Genomic DNA, 21,223 nt, shown 5'->3' with positions numbered 1-21,223 from the left:
GTTAGGGGGACAAGCTTCTGTTTTCCCCTTCCTGTGGCTGCACTTACATAACAGTTCTCTTGGCGAAAAACTTTGTTGAAGGTTGAGTGTGCAAGAACTACTAGTTTTTCATATGTACAAGAATCTCCTTGCAAAAATACAACCTCTAGTTTCACAACCTGCTTGTAAGACAAGAGTTCATCTTGCTTATTTTCCCACTTCCATCCCCATTACCATCAAGTGCATGTTTTGCCATTGTTTGGCATATAGAATTCATATTGACATCAGGGAAAGCTCAGTGCACAGAATAAATGCAACACAAGGACCTGCACTGCAGGTAGGAGATGTGACTTTTGCCATTAACAGTATCAAGACTAACACTTACACTGCATTACAGAACAGTACGTACTGTATTAATATAGTGCAATGGTCAGTGTATTATTAAAAAATAGTGTAAAAACCACACCGTTTCAAATTCCATTTAAACCAGGGTTACAATCTGTGTGCTGAACATTCGTTAATGGTTATGAATCAAAATAGAGAGGAGGACTATAGCAGGTGTGCACATCTAAGCATTTCAATGCACTGTAAAACTATATGTAGCCAACAGCTTCATCATTTGGCCTTTCTAAGCTCGGAGACAGGCAATTTTTCATGATTTTACCATTTTTGGCCAAACATAAACTTTTTAATTAAATATCCCACATGATTCCAGATGTTTGTATATTTGTTCCAATGAGGCTGTAAAAATGCCTGCGTGATAAAATTGGAAGACTAGTGCTAAAACAGGCTAGACTGGAGCACTAACTAAACATGGGAACTCTCAGGAGTATGACTACACAACAGTGCTTGTGCTTTGAAGCCCATTCCTCTGAGGGAGCTGTAATACCATGGTTACAAAAAATAGCATGACTAGACTTGTTTGTTCTAAAAAGATTATTATTATAGAGCCAAATGGCTGGTTTACTGGCCAATTTTTTTTTTGATTGCCAATTGTGTACACACTGAATTTCTAAGGCTCCTGCAAACCTAAAGCTAATTTTAATATCAGTTTACTTTGTTGGTGCCAACCTTTTCACAACTTTCTGTCATTTTATAGACTTGGTGTTGGGAGACTGAGCATTTTCATGGTTTCTTGATACTTTCATGACAAAATGAGCTATGTCTTGAAAAATCTGAAGCTTTCTGTTCCATTTAAGGTTTTGCAGCCACAGCTATTTCCCCATTATTCATTTTCTCTCTGATCTGAAAGGGATGACTGGCAGCTAGGTTTGTGGGATGGCTGTGGTGAATTTTGGGAAAGTCATGATAAAAACTCAGAAATTATGGAGATATTAGGGAAAATATAAAGAGGTTCAGGCGTGCTTTGAGTAGCTTAATCAGGGAATGTAGAACTTTTCTAAGCTAAATCTCTAAATGTAATTTGAAAATAAATGCTGGTATTTTTAAAGTAGTCTAAGGATGCTGGTCATCCAACACTCACTGAATATGAATGAGACTTGGGCACCTGACTCCTTATGCTTCTTTGAAAATCCCAAACAAAAGTTTTAAATCTCATTCTTGAAATTTTAGGTACTTAACTTCTTCCTCTTCCCCTCTTACACAGTCTTCTTCAAGGCCCAAGATCTCTTATTTATCCATCACAAAAGCTACCACAGAGCTACTTCCGCCTTCTGGTTGGCCTGCTCAACAACACACAAACAGTTTTCTCCTGCCCATGGATTCAGAACTTCTGGTTCGAACCAAGCAATGCAGATGAGACTCACAAAATAATTTTAAAAAATTCTTATTTAAAAAGTATTAATTCAACTTTTCCAAACCTCAGAAAAGGTTTTATGCATGTTTTGAGCAAAGCTTGGAGTCAGTTTACATAAAATTCCAAGTCCGTTCACCCATCCCTAGTTCCACATGACTGGCTGCTCCCATCAGTGTAATACACAAGATAAGTGGTTGTCTTTATGCTGAAGTTTTAATCAACAGTATCCTGATTCAAATCCAACATTCTCTTGAAGCACAGAAAAGAAATTGTGACTATAAGTGACAAGAACATGAATTCAATGATCCCCAAAATGTATTTCTTGAACCATATTAGTCAGGGTCAAAATGAAAACCAACTGCAATTTACTCCACTTTTGGTAAAGTCTCTGTGCTTTATAGCAAAACACATGGACACCGAAACAGACCCTCCCTACTTAACAAGTAACTCAAATTTGTCCCACTAAAGGCCACTGCTTTTCCAGAGCAGTCTCCATTCCAGTGGCAGCTGCTACAGGGATGGCAGCAGTGTCAGCCTCATTGCTCTGCCTTTTCATGAGATCCCCAGTAATAAGCCACTCCTTGGTACAGGGACTAGTGGCTCACTCTTCCTACATGAACATCAACTGCAGCAGCAGGAATCATCCAATGGTGAACAACCCACCTTCCTCAGAAAAGTCCCACTTGAGCAGAACCAGCAAGAGCACAAGAAGTTCCTGTTCACCCCCTACAACACAGAGTTCCCTAATCTCCTGAAGCCATCTTCTCACGTCATCCGCATTGCAGGGACTTACGTTGCTTTGACGACTCTCTAATGGAGCTAAGTACCATTACCACTGCCACCAACTGACCCTTTTTAATTTATTTTGCTAAATCCCTGCCACCAAGTTAGTCTAACCATGCCTCCCACTCTTCACCCCACGCCCACTTCTCATCATCACCTTCTCTCCCTCCCCTTCCTGTGTGTTTATGTACCCTTCCACATCCTCTTTAACATCTATCATCTCAATTCCAAACCCAGCCAACTGTGACGTTAGCATACCAGGTGCCAGCTTATGCCAAGACGCCAGACCTCAGTGAAAACTGACAAAAGCATAGCTGGAAAACAGTCCAGCTTACCTGTGGGTTAGTATAGTTAAAATAGATACTAGCATTTTAAGAATGTGTTTAGACTTTATGGGATGCTTGTAGAATACTGCATATATTAATCCTACTTATAACTTCTGTATCCCATGTTATAATGTGATGTTTAAATGTTTGCTCTGTAACTATAAAGATGTTTGCTAAGACTGTAAATTTCCCACAGTCAGGGGAGAAGCATTACTAAGTGTGAAATACCAGTTCACCAGAAGAGGTGTTATGGCCTCCACAGTGAAGGGAATTAGACAAGCCATTGTGGACGGACTTTGTCAATTGCTTTCCCCACAACCCTGAAGAGGGTACATGCTCAATCCCTCATCCCATCACAGATTGAATGCTGGGGGAAGGGAATACAAATAACTGTCACAGAGAACTTATTTTTTCACAGCGTGACCTCTGAGGGGTGAGGATTTCTAAGCATATGCAAGGAGTTCCCAGCTATTTTGCCTGACACTAACCTGAACATTATGATTTTTGGTGTACAGCAACCATCTATCACAAAGTCAGGCTTGGCTGGGTGGCAAGATAGACTGGAATGCCCAAGGGGACTGTCTGTGACTCCATGATATGACTGTTATAGTGCTGTAGGAGTTTACACTTGTTACTGGGTTGGTGAAATCAAATAATAAACATACAACCCATTTGTAGTTTTTGCCCTTGATAGTCTGGCCTAAGGTCAGCACTCACAATCAGAAGCCACTCTAGGCAGCATGACACCAACCAAAATGTCAGAACCATTGTGGCACGTAGAATGGATTTCCATCTTTGCAATTCTTCCTTCAGCAGGAATCAGCATGGTAAAATTTAAGTTTCTTAAATTCCTCCAATTCATATCCTCCAACCTCATTCATGATCGGCCTTTTGTTCTAATTCCTTTGACCTCAGCTCTAAAATCTTCTGTAAAAGTATCTTCTTCTGCATGTTGGACATAACCATCGTTGCCATCACCTTGTTCTCAACTGGTGCAAAGCTGCAAATTGCCAGAACCATCAAGATGTGTATGTAATAAACTCTGTGCAGGATAGCGCAAACCCGGCTTTCACCATGAACTGCTTATTCCAGTCTTGTTATCAGTAGTGCTAACAATAGAGTGCGAGATAATTCTGGATCCTAACGCAACTCGCTGTTGGGAAGTAGTTCCTGATATTCAACATAAAATTTCACAGTGACCTTGTTCCAAAACACGATCATTTTGACTGCCGCTCCCCCCACACCCAATCTTGAGTTGTGGTTATTTCACTTATATTGTACTAACTAATCATAGTTTCTACATTCGGGGGTCTTTTAGCCACTTTGACCAGTAACTTGTGACATGCTGCTTCACCCTATATTGCATTACCAGCTGAAACATATAACCCAATGCAAAAAACAGAAATGATGGATTCTCTATGAAGTGCCTTGCTTGCTTTCATACAAGCCAACATAGCAACATACAAGCCAACATAGCAAACGTCTCTCTATTTTCATAATATCTCTGCCTGGCATGGAACTTCCATATATTTTATTCACTTAAAATTCCCTCTTATTCATCTCAGTTTGACTTATTAAATGAGTTAAAGCCAATACTCCCTATTTATAGTTTCTGTTAAAATTTATTTTATGATCCCTCAGGTTAACTAAATGATAAAAACAACCCACAGATATTTTTTTGGATGGCACGCATTAAGCTGCTTCATGCAGAAATATAGAAGAAATCAATTCCTAAGCATAAAGTGTAGTTCACATTAAGGAAACTGCAAACTATAACTAATTATGATAAGTTGCTATGTAAATTATTCTCTGACATTCCCAGCAATCAATTTAAAACTTAAAATAAGCCTCTGGCTGGAAAATGGGATGAGCACCTAACAACTGTGTCAATAATAATAACGGAGAAGATTGTAATGATAATATAAACAGGATAATTATCTTTCTGGAAGCAAGTTTTCATGCAAACTGATTTCCTTTGCTTTTTTATGTCTTTGATTTAAGAAGAGTGTGACTTTTCAGTGTTATTTGTATATCCCCTAGAAAGTCTTCAAAAATGAACCCCCCTATACTTTAACATTTATTATAAAGGGATACTTCAATTTTATGTCACTTACCATTTTAGAAAATGTTTAAGACATCATTTTATAATCTAGGCCCCAATTTCTAAGACATTTATGCATGTGTTTAACTTTTCTCATACAAATAGTCCCACTTACAGTCAAATTACTTGAAAATACTTATTTTTAAATTAAGCTTCCATTGGACTAGAAAGAGTTACCAGTGGAAGGTATTTTTTGGGTTGCAAATCATCCCAATTTACACTGTTATACTCCCTCTAGCCCAACAGAAGCTTATTTTAAAAATTGGATTTTTCTGTAGAACCCAGAAAACTTTTTCCCCTAATGCTGAACTGACTTTTGTCATTCATGCCTTCATCTCTTCTAGGATAAATTATTGTAATTTGTTTTTAATTAGGTTTCCCTGGAAATTGATCAAGAAACTGCAACAGTTGCCGAATGAGACTGCCTGACTCTTCCTTGATATAGCTGTGAGGGAATCAATAACACCTACCCCTCTGTGATCTGCTCTGGTTGCTGGTGAGACAATACGTTTAATTAAAGGTCTTACTGATGGAATAACCATTAATCTAGGTCCAAGGTGATTCTGTCCTATAGTCCTGTTAATTACACACTTTAAAAATCTAGATTACAGATGTTAGCAATCTAGACCTACTCTGTGTCTCCTGTGCTCTCCCTCCAAAGCTACTTCTGCCCATTCCTAAGGTTTCGTCTAGCTTTTCAGGTCAAACTGACAAACTGTTGTTGGTTCAGTAACCTCATAGCTGTGACTCCCTTCCTGAATAATCCACAGGAACCTCTCTAGCACTCGTCATGGCTCAGTGCAAAGGGTTTCTTTTCAAGTCAGCTCATCTGACCAGCTATAAATTATAAGTTCTTTGCTGCCCCTTCTGTAGTCAAAGTGGAAGCTTCCTTCTGAGCCCAGTTTTAATTTAGCTATTGTTGTTGTTAACCTTTGTAAAGTACCCAGGAACCCGGGGACAGATGCGATGTGAGTACATTTTTAAAATACATACATATGCAATGAAGGTAGTAAATCTTCCTTAAGAACATAGATACTGGCATGTCCGGCTGGCATGGTGATTGCAAGATAGTCAAAGGGTCGGCTAAATATCCAGGAACAAGAGATGCCTCACCTCCTAGAGGAAGCCCTAAGGTTTGTGAATGGATTTTGTATGCTTTATCCTTTCTACACACTTCCTGTGACAATTACATTGCATTACATTACATTGTAATTACATTACAAACATAATAATGAAACTCAACATTCCGAGAATGGGGCACAACGTAATGACCACAAAGAGAGTGACTCCATGACCACTAGTCAATTATAGTGTTTGACGGCATTCATTTCCAGAGTTCCCTATTCCAGTTTCAGACAGTGGAAGCCTTCTCACAAACATGTATGTGTCTTGGTAGAACATTTCCCACTAAATTCTGTTTCCAGGCAGGAATTGATGACTTACACCATCCTTTGTATGTTGTCCAGTCCCATGTCATTATTAATGTCTGACAATACATGCACATGAAGTGCTTTCGGCTGTCAGAGTTGAAAACAACTCATAGAAGGTATAACATTTCATTAGAAGCAAGGATCATTATACGGACTGCTGTGACCCTGGGAATCCCTTCAGTGTGAATTGGCAGAGAGTCCACCGTACTGCAACTCACATCAGGCCTGACACACTTATTACTTCCAACACACTATTGTCATAATATGTATCTAAAAGGTCTCATATAAGATATCATATGTAAACTGGAAATATGCTGATCCTGAAAATGATTATGTGAAAATGAGTATGTTCAGGTTATGTACAAAGGGTTATATATGTGTGCTGGAAATATATTCTTCAAAGGTTTTTGGGAGGCAGTGCGTACAACACACCTGCCTTACATAAAGGAATATGTATTTACCTGCCTGACTGGCTTGATTACAGGAAGGGGGACAATGAAAGTACATTTCTATATAAGGTAAACAAATCAATCAATCAAACAAGCAACAGAGAAGACAGTTCAGCAATCATGCCGGGGACAGAATCTGCACCTCAGGAAGCCTTCCTGGCTCTTGAGGGACAGACAATGGAGTTCGGGTAATATAAAAACATTTTAGTTATCCATCACGTAGGGGACATAAGGAACAGGAGCCTGTGAATGGTGGATTCTCTTGGCCTGAAGGGCAGGAGCTGCTGATAACGGGCTGTGGGTGAGAAACTGCTTTAGGCAAAGTTATAACTTGTTAGAATTAAATTTTACGCATTAGAAACCATGTTTTGTTTTGTTTTGTCTTGTCTGTAACCATATCTGTCGCTTTTCCTCTTGATTAGTCTCACTTATAGCTCTGTTCTTTGTTAATAAACTTATTCTTCGTTTTACTATAAACTATCTCAGTGATATCTTGCTATGATGTAAAGTGTGAGTTTTCAGCTACACTGACAAGTTTGTGTGTGGTCTGTCTCTTTGGAGGCAGTGAACTTAATTTCTGTAAGTCTCCAGTGAGAGGACACTACAGAGAGACGTCTCTGGGGAATTGGATTTGTCAGTGTTTTTTCCCAGAGGCAAGATGGCAAGGAAAGAAGTCCTTCATAAAATGTTACTGGAGACCAAGTAGCGTGGGACAAATAAAAATAGGATCTCAAACTGAAAGCTTGACTCTCTCACCAGCAGAAGTTGGTACAATAAAAGATATTACCTCACCCACCTTGTCTGTCTAATATCCTGGGACCAACATGGTTACAACTACGCTGCATAGTTCTAATTATATTAATTTTAAAAAACTATTTTAGGATCTCTAATTTAGCTGAAGAGGCAGAACAGGAAGGTAATTGCGTCTTCACACATGGAACCCTCTTGAAGGGTTCTGCTAACAGTTAACCTTTTATACCTATGTGTTTAAAGAAAGAGTATTTCTGTTACTCACAACATAAATGTAATTTTTTTCTGTGTATATTTTCTTCATGCCCACGCAACATAGCAAAAATCTGAAGTTTGTCACAGCGTAAACAGTGGAATTTTAAAAAAGGAGAATGCCACCAAATTTGGGGGCTTTTAGCTTACCAGATGAATTTTCACTAGTTTCAAAAGAATTGCAAATGTTTTACACAACTCTGATTGTTTCAATCTATTGGAGGAGTTATTTGGAATACTTATTAATATTTACTACAGGTTTGGAAGTGACATATGTGTAAACACAGGTATTAAGACATAAAATATTTGTTTAATCTAGCTGAATAACTAATCTGAGGAGCTTGAGATCACAGTGTAGGAACCAAAAATTAGTCATGAGGCTGGAGTATAGTTACTACTTTTGAAAGTTAGTCCAACAGGAGTATTGTAGGATGACAGAGTAGGAGTGCTGAGCTCTTCTGTTGAGTCACTTTGTTACGAGATGTTTAAAACCCTATATGGACAGTACTACCGAGCCACATGAACAGATAGTTTCAGTTAGATTCCAAACAGAACAGTAGGGGGATTGGTGCTTCAATCAGGCTGAGGGAATTAGGGTCTGAGACAAAGATGGTCCTATAAGGAAAATCCTAGTAACAGACAAGATTTGGAGAAAGCTTAGGCTGAAGTTTAGGAAGGGGGTAAATTTGAACTACATACAGTGCTGTCTTCATAAGCAGGGCAACTCAGGTATCACAGTATTTTGATGTAATATCATGGTGTTTGTATTCCCACGTCATAACATTGTGAGATGACATTGAACTGTGGTATTTTGTGGACCCTGGAAATGATTCTGAAACTTATAAAATCCGTGCAAGGAGCGCATCCAAGACATGGGATCATCCTGAGAAGATTAAATCAATCCTGGAAATACTATGGTAAGTTCTTGAGTGTAAAATATGAAGATGAAAAGCTACACTGTGTAGCCTGAGCACAGCTTGCTGTCTTTGTTCCAATATGAAAAATAAATAAAATACAGGGAAAATTGTCAATGTAAAACTTTGCAAGTCCAATGCATTCCAATGTTGCTGCTCTTCCTCCCAGCCCCAAAGAAGAATTAATTTACTGCTAGCACTGAGCTGTTTGCCAGCAGTTCAGATTCTGGTAAGAAAGACCCCCCAGGGATGAATAAAAAGTGTTCACAAACTCATGGCCATTCTCCCTTTCAGTTTGGGTTGAAAAGTATTTCTGAAAGCTGCCAATATTTACATATTAAGCACTGGAGTAAATTGCCTAGGGAGGCTGTGGAATCTCCATGATTGGAGATTTTTAAGAGCAGCTTCGACAAACACCTGTTAGCGATGGTCTAGATAATACTTAGTCCTGCCATGAGTGCAGAGGACTGGACTAGATGACCTCTCGGGGTCCTACATTTCTGTATGTAACAGCTGATTCAACCATTTCACATCAGATTGAGACCATTCAAGAAGAGAAAACCTTTGGGAGTGTGGATCAAAAATGGTGTGTTTACAGATTTTGCTTTTTTCTTGGAGGTCGCTCCATTAACTCTAATTAAGCTTCCTTTAGGTTTGTGAGCTTAGACAACTTGTCTTACTTTTCAAAACTAGTTAAGTGGTCAAGTAAATCCTGCTATCACGTTGTTCCAAACTTTATTCATAGCAGCTGGTGTTCTGCCAGGTTCCTTAATTATTTTCTTAAGCCCATATACATGTTGCTTGTTGGAATGGGCCAGTTTTACCCCTTTTTTGGACAATATGATCTCTTCCCACCCACTGTAGGTATAGTTATGGTTAAGCATCAAGGAAAACAACAGCACACATGTTTACTATGCAAAGTGAGGAGGGCCGGGGGGGGGATGAATTGCATAATTTTGTGTGTGTTAGGTTCTAAATCCAAAACGCACCCCCTACCAAAAAGTGACAAGGCAAATATTGTTGTTGTGTTTATTTTTAATAGCAGAATTCTTCTCCATTCTTGTTCACAGAGATGAACAGTAAAGGGGGTAAAACTAGAGATATTTGGGCTATCACTTCCCTCACGTCCCATAGAAGGCAATGGGACAACATTTCACCTAGTTCTAAATGTGCAGCCATATAAAGACATGCTCCTGCTGCCAGACACAGCCAAAAAGAACTGGATTACAGGATAAATTAATCCATAATTTAGGGACATAACTGTAATACATTATCATCTGAATTGCCATCTGGAATATATTGATCTAGTTTAAAATAATCTCTTTCACTGTTAGGCAATTGCAATGTTCACTTGTTCATGATGATATTTCTTTAATTTTCTAATTTTTTTTCATAATAGAACCTAGCCAGCTAAACCAACAGCAGGATTCCAATCTGAAGACAACTGCATTTACTGAGAAATTAAAGATGGACTCAGGCCACAATAATACATCTCGACGGGCTCCAATTTTTACATCCTAAAAGTCTGGGGCTTGCTGAGATCCAGCATTTTGGTTCAGTCCCTTCTTTACCGGAAATGGTAGGTAACGCATATCAGGAAAGACAGACATGAAGTGATTTTTAACACCTTCAATTTGCTTCACTTTCAGCACTTTCTGTTAATCTTCAGAAAAAGTCTGGCACGATCAGTCAGGTTCATATAAGCTCTTTCACCTTCCTCGGAAGCATCAAGTAGTACTGGCTGTTGCACATTGTTCCCGTCTCTCAATAACCAGTAGAAGAGGCTAAGCCAGTTTCAGTACACAAAGATAGATGGGAACCCAACTTACAATCAGTTCCTAAATATAAGATTGGCCTTGATTTAAGTAGTCTTTACGGAGTGTGAGTGTCTCTATTCAACAGGGGTATCTGGTTACTTTACATCAATCCCATTGGGAAAAGAGTTATAATTTTACAATGATGTGGAATCCAATGAGCAACTAGGGAAATTTATATGGCTATTCCTATACGTGTTTCTGGCTGCAGAGTGCTACAAGGTTTTCAAAATTCTTTCTTTTTTGGAACAAAGGGTGAAGTGGCTTGGAATGCTACCTTTATGGCAGCAACAGTTCTTTGCCTGCTTTCAGAACTTTGCTTTCCCTAGGCATGCCGAAGGAATCTGAGAATTTGCCCAAGGTGGTTTTGAAGTTCTAAGGATCAGTAAAATTGCACATTGATCCCCTTTTAATGTTGAAAAACAGAACAGAATCCCTTTTTATTGCAATATAAATGTGTTAACATTTTGAAATTGTAGCCCTAAATTGTTAAATTGCAAAATAACTCTCTCTTCACAAATATTAGAATTTACAAATTCTTTCAAAATCACCAGCGCTGCATGTAATCATCTACTTAGCAATATTTAAGTACTCTAATCTCTTTATGTTTTTTTTAAATCGCTAAATGTTATTATTCCATAGATTTATTTGCTTTCCCAGTAGACTACCTCTAAATCCTGTTTAATATAGTTAAAATCTGTAGTCTTGACAGGTATGGTTTTCTCATCAACTGCTTGAAAAGCACAGTGTTCTCACTAAAGTGCCGATGCAGCAGTAATGCATTCAGAAGGCCTTACAGCAAAGTTTACCAGTAGTAATAATAGCAATAGAAGCTTAATTTTTACCTCTGTGATTGGTGAGATCCCTGGATCCTGAAGGCAGCGGCGTATAGTGTGTCTCAGGGGAGACAGAGGCAGTGTCACTGGAGGAGGCCTGTGTGATAAAACAAATATTATCAATACTCTAAAAAAAAAAGTCAATGACTAAACAAAGGTGCAAAATTAATGTTTTGATTAATTGATGTGATTACAGATGCACAGAGTTGACAGTCATATGCAACACTGATAAATAATCACGTGGGAAAATGTAAGGATTTTAAATGTAGTTGCCAGTCCTCAAAAGGACGTAGTATCCATAATTTTCCCTACAGTGATACTAGAATAGTGTCACTAAACAAATATTCTAACGCACATCACAGCTTTAGAAAATGATACTTTCACTAAGAATCCTTTGACAACATTAAAAATGTCATTGACAGTTCAATACGAGTTCATTTGCCTGCATGAAAGTCATCAGTCAGCAGATTCTTTCAGCAGGATAGGAAGGTAGATTTAATTATCACCTCCTTTTTAAAAATAAAAACAAAATATATTTTGCACTACTCGTTGCCTCACTTGGAAGATAAACGGTTATGTCACAAGTGAGAATGTTCATAATGCACTGTGCAAAAGAAATTAAATAGGATATACAGCTGTAAGGAAAAATAACCTGTATCAAAAGTTGGAGACATTTGCAAAGCCTGATTTAACCAAAAAAACATATTTAGTTCAGGGGAGAGACAAAAACAACTCTATGTAACACAATCCCAAATTTTCCCCACAATAAAGAAGAATTCCAGATCTTATGCCTTTGTCTGTTATCCAAAGAAAATATAGAGGTGTTTTAAATCCAGGGCAAAGTACATTTTATCCAGTGAGACAGGGTTGCATCCCAAGGGAATATTATAAACACCTAGCATTACAAAGATCAGAACAAGGCTCTATTTATGCTTTCGAGTTACAGGGCAGCAATGTTGTGTTGCTGGAATGAGATCTTAAAGCAAAAGATAGGTCTTATTTGTGAACATGTATCATTCCCATAGAGTATTCCTTAAAAAGATGTATTTTTTTCCCTCATTTAAAAAAACTGTTAGAGATTGTAAAATACGTGTTAAAATATACAGGTTTTCTTTAGTGCCTCCTTTCCACAGTGCCTGGAGCAGATGTGATTTGTGCCGCTACCCGGCAAGTCCTAAGATTAGACATTTGCAAAGACATGGGAATCCCCTGCTGCCAGCAGGGGTTGATATTACATAGTGACAGGGGAAGGAAAGTCCATGCAAAGTGGTGGGAGGGAGATGCAAAGGAACAGGCCAACCTGCTGCACAACCTTAGCACTGGCCCTGCCCCAGAGCATCCCAGGTATAAAGTGCAAGTGGTGCATTCCCAGTTCCAAGGGCGAGCACCCGGCTCAGTTGACCATGCTGCTTCAGCTCCTGGCAGCACAGTAGCAGCACTTAAGTTTTCACATGCACTTAATAACCTCCAGGGCTTTCATGTCCTTTCCATGCTAGTTAATGTGGTAGAGGTGAAGCACTTAGTTTTCACCACACTGTTTTTCCTACTGCTGCAACCCACTCATCTAGATACAAAAATCAGACTGATGACTTTTAGAGACGATAAAACAAAGGGGAAGAAGAAATGCAACCATTAAGCTATTTCTTAAATCCAGTGACAATGTATGGGATGGGTCATGAGACAAGAGTAGCGATAGTCTACTGCGTGAGGTTCCCCAAGCACCCATTGACATGAGTGCTACTAATAAATCAAAGTAATCCTAGTAAACCTCACTATGTATTTGTACTGGTTTTGTAATCACTCGCTGTTTGATTCAGACTTTTTAATTGGACAGATATTTAAAAAAAATAATTTACAAAGGTTGATGAGAATATCAATTTTAGTGTAAAATGGGACTACAATGTTTTGGCTCAGCAGGTCTTCAAACATTTGGAAACACTGATTCCATTTTTTTAAAAAGGTTACCAGGAATAAAACGATGATTGACACTGGTTTAGAAATAGTAATGATAACAATAAAAATAAGGAATACATATTCTGTTTGAAGTCTATGAATATTTAGAAACCTTTTGTTTGTCATTCTTTTTGTACTTTTGTAGATGCTAATACAGTTTAAAAGGTAAGTGACTCAGTGGATTAGCATACTAGCCTTTCACTCTGGAGACCCATTTTCAGTTTTCACATAAGGTCATATGTTGGAATGATTTTTGCAGTTGTAGCTTGGTACCTATCAGAAATCTAGCCACATCACTAAAACACTGCACTATTTAGCACAAAGGACATCTTACAACAGATATAGGACTCCTGAAATAGCAAGGACGTTACAGATCATGACAGGGATTCTATAGCTAATTCTTGCACAGCTTCTCGTACGGCCTCCTGCAGTTCAGTACTATTATACCCTCCGACTACATGAATCCAAAGCTGAAAAGGCCACAGGCACGGACCACATCCTCACCTGGTGACCAGTGTAGGTGCATTGATTTCATTTGAAATATGCCAGTTTACACCAGCTGAAGATACAGACAAGAGTTCAGACCTGCGAGATGCTGAATGCCCTCCAACTCTAAATAAAGACAATGTGAGCTGAAGGCATTTGCCACCTCACAGGATCAGGCCCCCAAATGGCCAGGCCACTAATGTATGCAATAAGTCCCAAATATGAAGTACAGAGCATGTGTCCACTATGCTCTATTGTTTTATCTTGGCCTGGTAGCATTGGGTAAGATGAGGATAACTGTGATTATAATTTATTTAACATAAGATCTTTTCCGCAAAGTCTCTCCAAAAGCTCAACATGGAGGCCTCATATTATACATTCTAGATGTTATCTGTCTATTCAAGTACTCATATCTGGGACTCTGATAACAGTGAAGGTTTCTCTTTAGTGCTTTTAATCACAATTTAGGCTGTTGACAGTTTGATGATAGCTTTTCCTAAAATTACTGGAAGAAATGGCCTTTTCAGCAAATACCACTGACTGAGCAAAATTCCAGAGCTTCTAAAAAGGATATTGTAGTGAAGGGGCAATTTCCAATTTTAGGAAAAGCAAGAAGAAGAAGATTTTTTTATTGGCATGTTGCTGCTGTTTTATGTACAGTATGTAATTCCCTGTCAAGTATACAACAGTTTTCATTACTTTTCTGCTAAGTGTTCAGTTACAAAAGCTTTAATTCCATGGAATACCATATAGGGATCGGACTGTTTTGCACAAATGTCAACTGAGTGAAAATCCTGTATCAAGTTTTTATGTAAGCCTGTGTGCCAGTAGAAGGAAGCCGCAAATTCTCTTTTTACTGTTTACTGAGAGGGTGCCCTAAGCTATTTTCCAAAGTGACTTGCGTAGATTTATTATTCTTAATATTCAGAAGAATATTTTGATGGTGATAGCATTGACATATGAGAGTTCTGTCTTCAGATTGTTCTGCTATTTGCACATGAAGTTCTAGTTACAGTGCAAAAGTGACCTTGAATGGACATAACTTACAAATATCTTAAAGGGAAAAATGGGTGAAGAAGTGAGATTTTCTGTCTACTGGGAACATGTCGAAGGGTTTAGTAAGAATGTTCCAACAGGTAACATTGATAATCTGTACCTTAGTATGATACTAAGGTACAATGCATAAATTCAAAGCATGTGAGTAGTTTAAATGATGTAAATGGGATTACTCAAGTGCTTAAAGTTATGCACATGCTTAAGCACCCTGCCAAATCAGGGTCTGAACGTTTCTTTAGGAATATCCTCCCGAATTCTGTTGGAGTAAAAACGGTAAAACTCAATCCTAAGTAAACAAAATAGAAGACAAAAGTCTACTGGGCTTTCAATTCAATACCTTTTCCAAATCTAAAGACTACCTATAAAGCTGAAATAAGAAAAAGCACACCCGTAAATAAAAATAGTTTTGATCGTTTTAATTAGAACAATGGCACTTGCTTCTGAAATTCTGTATTCTGTTGAATCATTTGGTGCTGCTTCATGTGCTATACTGCTGTATCCCAAAGAGACCCATTAATATGAGGTATTTTTCAACTTGCTGCAGATAGTGACCATTCCTATCCTAGCATTTCTCTGTTTTCTATCTTGAAATATTTACCCTTGAGATATGAGAGATCATCTTCATTTCTATGACATGTCATAAATTCTTCACACACACACACGCTCACCAATAACTGTAATAGTCACTAATACATTGTATCTGACAAGTTTTATAACACAGGAAGAAGACCAAGTTGGCATCCTCTCTTAAAAGAATTCAATGGATATACAGAGCACTTACGAAAAGACATGGTTTATTAAGATCATTTTGCTAACTGCACAAGAAACTGATTTCCCCAGCTGAATACATTAAACTCAGGCATACTTTTCATTGGATATTATTAACAGAAATGTTAGTTCTAGCAGGCATTTTCTGGACGTTACCAGAGCAGACCCAATAGATAGATAGTGGAGAGCGCTGGCATGTTTAGAAATGAGATAGGGTAGCTACCAAATTCTTCCACTATAAAAAAAAGTCTAGAAGCTATAAATCTAACAATGCAGTTAAACAAATACTCTAAAAGACAACAATTCCAGAATGCACTCACAATCACTCAGCTCTTATTGTGTACTTATGCCACACTTGCTCATCCCAAAATGAGATATTGTATGTAGTATACAAAAGTTGGAAACAATGCTGTCTAGTTTCAGCAGCCTGTACTTTTTGTGTTATAAAGGAGGAACGGTGGGGGGGGGGTGGGAAATCTAGCCTTTATCTTTTCTCAAGAATAAATAGGAGTTGATATATATCTTGCCATATTAATACATATCAAGATATATAAATAGACCTCGATATATCTCTTCCTCTCATGTAAATACAAACACACACACGTACTCAGGTCAGGGTGATAAACCTCACAAATATGTACACTATGTGTCACTGACATTTACCCATCTATATGTGAGAAAAATATGAACCGAGCAAAGATTTAGGAAAATGGTATGACCTGAAAAGTAGTATCAGAATGGCTAGTTATCAGTAGTAAAACAGGAACAGGTTAGAAGAATTAAGAGTGTAGGATTTAATAAGAAATACTGGATACAGGCCAAAGTTACTCTTGTGTATATAGTTTGTATGTCAGTTCAGTAATTTTGTAAGCATTTGGGGATGCTTAAAGGCTCTTTCTATCCATTGCAGTGTTTTTCCACTCAGACTGAATCTTCTGCATTTTAATGGAACACTACAAGGCCCATCTTTTTAAAAAGACTGTTGAAGCGAACATTGTTCAGAGTAATGTATAGAGAAAGTGTGGCCTTTGTTTTCTATTTGTGTTGCATGATTATCTGCCATTCTTGTGTTTTGTGGGGTTGCTGTTTATTTTCATACACCAACTCACTGTATTTAACAAGGCTGGTCAAATTCACCTACTCTGTCAGAATGGTGCCGTTTGTCATTTTATAAATTTATATTCAAATTAAAATGAAAATAAAAATTTAAGATAGTACTACAGTGTCATCATCAACCCAATAATATCTATATCATCAAATGCAAAACTAAAGTTCATTAAATAAATTCTGTTAGTTTCTATGACTTTCCACTGCAAAAAAAGACGTGGAATGAACAAAATCACTGCATTACCCAGTTTCTGTATTTATTAAACCATTCCTCCCAAAATGTCTATGACAATATGATACTGGGAATAATGATACTGATGTCCTTTGTAAACCACTTTGAGATTTACAGATGCTAGCGCTATAGTAGAGCTAGGTATTATAATTAATTTATATTATATTATAATTATATTATTATGAGTAGGGATCAACTCACATTTGCTTTTTTTTTTTTAAATCATTTTCTTTCCTCTTTCAGTGTTAAGATTTCTGTTGTAAATATACTTAAATATTGTACTCAATGCTTGACAATGTAATGTTTTAACACATACACTATTTTAAAATCTTTATGATTACTATTATTATTATTATAATTGCCTACATAAACTTCTGTTTACTTTGTTGGAGTCACACTGGCACTGAGACTGTTTCTTATCATACATTTGTACAACATCAAGCACCATAGAAACCTGACATTAGTTGGCCGGGGGAGGGCGGGAGGGCTTCAGCTGCTACTATATCACAAAAAATTAACTCTGAGTCCATATAACAGGTCATGAGGCACACCAAGAAGATAAAACTTTCTTAAAACTGTTATGTTGGGGGATTTTTTTTTTTTTTTTGCCATAAACTTTAATATTAACTCGGGACATATACTGAAAAGTTGACAGCTTTATTTCTCAACTTAAAAAAAGAAGAAAGAATTAAGGAGACTTTAAGAACTGACAAGGCTGGGCTTATCAGAGCTCTTACTATTTAAGGCAGACAGGGAAGGTCTTGCTCAGGACCACTCTACTGTGAACTAGGTTAGAGGTCAGAGAAAGGTCAAACAACTGCCATGACTGATACCAAGACCCTGTCATGTTTCAGAGAAGCCAACAGGTGGCATGGCATGACTACACAGGGAAGTTTGCTTTGCTTAATGACATAGGAAATATTTTTCATGCCGAACTTGTAACTGCAGATCCCACTTCGGGGGATTTGTGTTGGTAAATTTGTAGCATAAATTAGAGTCATTTTAATTACTAAGAAATACCAGCTGCACGGCATTATCACAAGTTGCCTGATCTTTCTAGGCTTAATGAGATGACCTACTTACCCCACATAAAAATAGTGGCTTGTTTCAAAATCTGTTTTTAGACATTTGACCATGGTTGGGAACAAACCACAAATGCTTACTATGCTAAGGTGGGGGGCGGGGTGGGGTGGGGTGGGGTGGTGGAGTGGGGGAAACTGCATTGCCCGGTATATAAGTCTTAAGAATGCTCATGTTCTAAGCAAACTGTGCTTGTGATATTTTGCTGAGTGCTACTGAAAATGAGGATATTTTTAACATGACTCTTGCAAATAGGGACTCAGGTTGTTTTTTTTTTTAATTCTGTTAATTAAAAATAGCAACTATGAAAATGTTCCATTAGAGTGACACACAGCCTGACTACTTTTAGCTAGTACACTATTTTAGTCTATAATTACAAGTATATTACTAGGAATTAAATTTAAAATGTAGGGAAAGGGTCTACCAATTTGATTATATTATTATTAATAATGAGCAGAATCCATGAGACAAGAAAGAAGGGCAGATGTCAATAGGATAAAGGCTTTACTCTGCTTCACTTTATTCTTGTATAACAACCTGAAACTTTCAATAAGAAAGCTTGAACCACATCAAAAGTCAAGGCTTTTTCAGACCGGGAAGTGAATCTATAGTCACTTCTATAATGACGTGGAGAAAGAGTTACAACCTTCACACATACTGAAGTGAAGCAAAGTACAAAAGACAAAAACTAAAGGAGTGACACTTTTGCACCATCCAAGAGGTAAAGGACTCAACTATACTTTGACAGATGGCTACCAAAGTTTCTGAGAAATATTGGCACTTAATTAAACTAAAAATAAAATAGGATATGTGTATGTTTATTTCCTGAATTCCCTATGCACCGGCTAAAACCAAGATTTGGACAGTGCTGCAAAATGCTCGTTCCACATCGTGGCCGGATATATTGTACATCTGCCACATGCAACCCAATTTATAGGGACCAATGTTTAAAGAAAACATAAATAGTCTTGTTATTCTTGGAAATCAACCATTTTTCTTCAAATCCTGGTGGAAGTAAAGGGCAGACTGTAATTCAGCCAGTCCCCTCTGAGTCATGGTTTGAGAAATACCAAATATTAAATAATTCTGCCATCCAAATTAAATATCGCTACTGACATTTTTTAAAAAAACTGGAATACTTGAATAATTAAACGTTTATCCAATATTTATTTCAATAGTAGAAAAAAATATTGCAACATTTCAGACATTCTTCAGTTTAATGAATAGTACAAGTGTCTCACTTATAATCAAGAGTGTGAGGTGGAGCTTCACAAATATCTCTTCTGGAGAGTTTTATCAGTTACCTTTGGATTTGATGCTATTAAAAGAATAGGCTGATTTATTGTGGTTGTTGGAAGACAAAGAGAACAGTGACCTTCTGATTTGGAGTCAGCATCACAGCTCTGATAACTATCGCCAGAAAAGTAACCGTTTTGGTTATTTAAACAAACACAGGGCTTAACAAAACTTGTGGCATCTGAAAATGCATTTTCCTCATTTTCATGTATAGGAGACAATCACTTAGAAACCACATCTGAATTTGTTATAATTTTTGGTTTCCTAATATAAAATTGCAAGGTTAGGGTAGGTTGGGTATAACTGGATCAAAAATGTAAATGAACATAAGAGAATTCTTATTCATTTAGGCTTAATTGAGTGTAATTGATATGTCTAGTGTGCTGCCAAATCTAACTATTGTGAATAGTACCTAATGTATGGACATTATTTTTGGACTATTGAATGCCAGAAAATAATGAGCTGGCATTCAGCTTTGGTGAATCAGACCCTGAATTTTCATCTAAGAGCAGTTTTGAATTATTACTGGAGATAAGGTGTAAATGTGCAAGGGAATTTTATCCATGTTTCTTCCATGAATCATAAACGAGGGAAAAAATTATAGTCTAAATTGCACTTAAAAGGAATAAAGTCTTTTCATGTCGTACATGATTTATCAAAATGATCTCATTTTAAGGGTACTGTGGTGTATCTTGATTAATAACATTAGTAAGCATGATGAATAGCCTCTTTAATGGTAACGCAGAATTTATTGGCAAAATCCCTACTACTACCAAAAAGGGTGGGAAGTAAAATATGCAGTGGATAGTTACTTGCAGATACAGCTTAAGTAAACTCTCTCCAAGGTATTTTGCACTGAGGGGCCCTTTGATATTTATTCACTTGAATTTACGTGTGGCAATGGACAAACAATTTATTGTGAACCACATTTTCAAAATGAATAATGAATTTTACCTTCTGTGGCAGCTCAAACCACTAAGCAAGTCAATTGGTTACCAGTTCACTGCAAAACAAGTTCAACTGTGAACATATTGTAAAAGTATGCAGTGCATTAAGGTCTTTCAAGCTACCTCTTGAAAAGGGCATATTACCTTTCAAGAACATTGGTCCCGTCCCCTCACGACCTATTTCAATATCCTCTTCACATTTTGCTTTAATATCCTAAATACTTCCCTCTCCCATTGCTCCCTCCCCCCTTTTTTTAAGCTGCTCCAGTCTGCCCTAACTAATTTCCTTTTGGGCTGATAGATCAGAAGCCTTCCTACCACTGTTCGTTTTAGACCTGTGAAGCCCTCCTCGTAATCCCGCTGCTTGTCCACAATTAATCTTTCCAGTTGCCACATTATTAACACTACCACCCACAGACAGAGGATGCCTGAGCCTGGCTGGATACTAGCTCCCCACTGGAGCCTCAAAGATGTCAATCACACGCTAGTCAGAAAGTTGCCTGCTGTCAACATCAGAGGTTTTCATCCTCTCTTACCCGCTGATCAAACATTTTTCCTCAGAAGATTAATTCAAAGTCTCCACCCATTTCCTCCCATATCCTCTTTCGCTTTTAGGTTACTCAATGATCCATCTTCTGTATGAAAAAGAAAGCAGTGAATAATAGAAATCTTTTCAAAACAAAAGTTAGGCAAAAGTAAATTTAAATCCCAGCTGTTGTCAACCTTTTTTTTCCCATTTAAACACCTTAAAGCAGCCCGGATTAGGCCTAGCCTGAAATGGCTTTCTTTGATCAAAGGGCCCAAGACTACACAAATATAATCACAAGGCAGTGACTGCTTCTAAGCAGCCTGAATTGATTTGTTTTACTGTAACACGTAGTACATGTATAACAACAGTGCATTTGTTT

General features: G+C 37.6%; 1 protein-coding gene across 1 annotated transcript in view; it reads right to left on the bottom strand.

Annotated features, from left to right (window-relative positions):
* Positions 1–21,223, bottom strand: part of LRMDA (leucine rich melanocyte differentiation associated) — a 935,990-nt gene that overhangs the window by 122,059 nt on the left and 792,708 nt on the right. The window contains exon 6 of the mRNA XM_077823336.1: positions 11,400–11,487. Within this exon, the coding sequence (XP_077679462.1) occupies positions 11,400–11,487 (88 nt within the window). The remainder of the gene's footprint in view (positions 1–11,399; positions 11,488–21,223) is intronic.

The sequence above is a fragment of the Eretmochelys imbricata genome, chromosome 7 (genome assembly GCF_965152235.1).
Source record: "Eretmochelys imbricata isolate rEreImb1 chromosome 7, rEreImb1.hap1, whole genome shotgun sequence".
Lineage (NCBI taxonomy): Eukaryota > Metazoa > Chordata > Testudines > Cheloniidae > Eretmochelys > Eretmochelys imbricata.
Note: the sequence above shows the minus strand (reverse complement) of the source record. Positions and strands in the feature narration are given on the sequence as shown.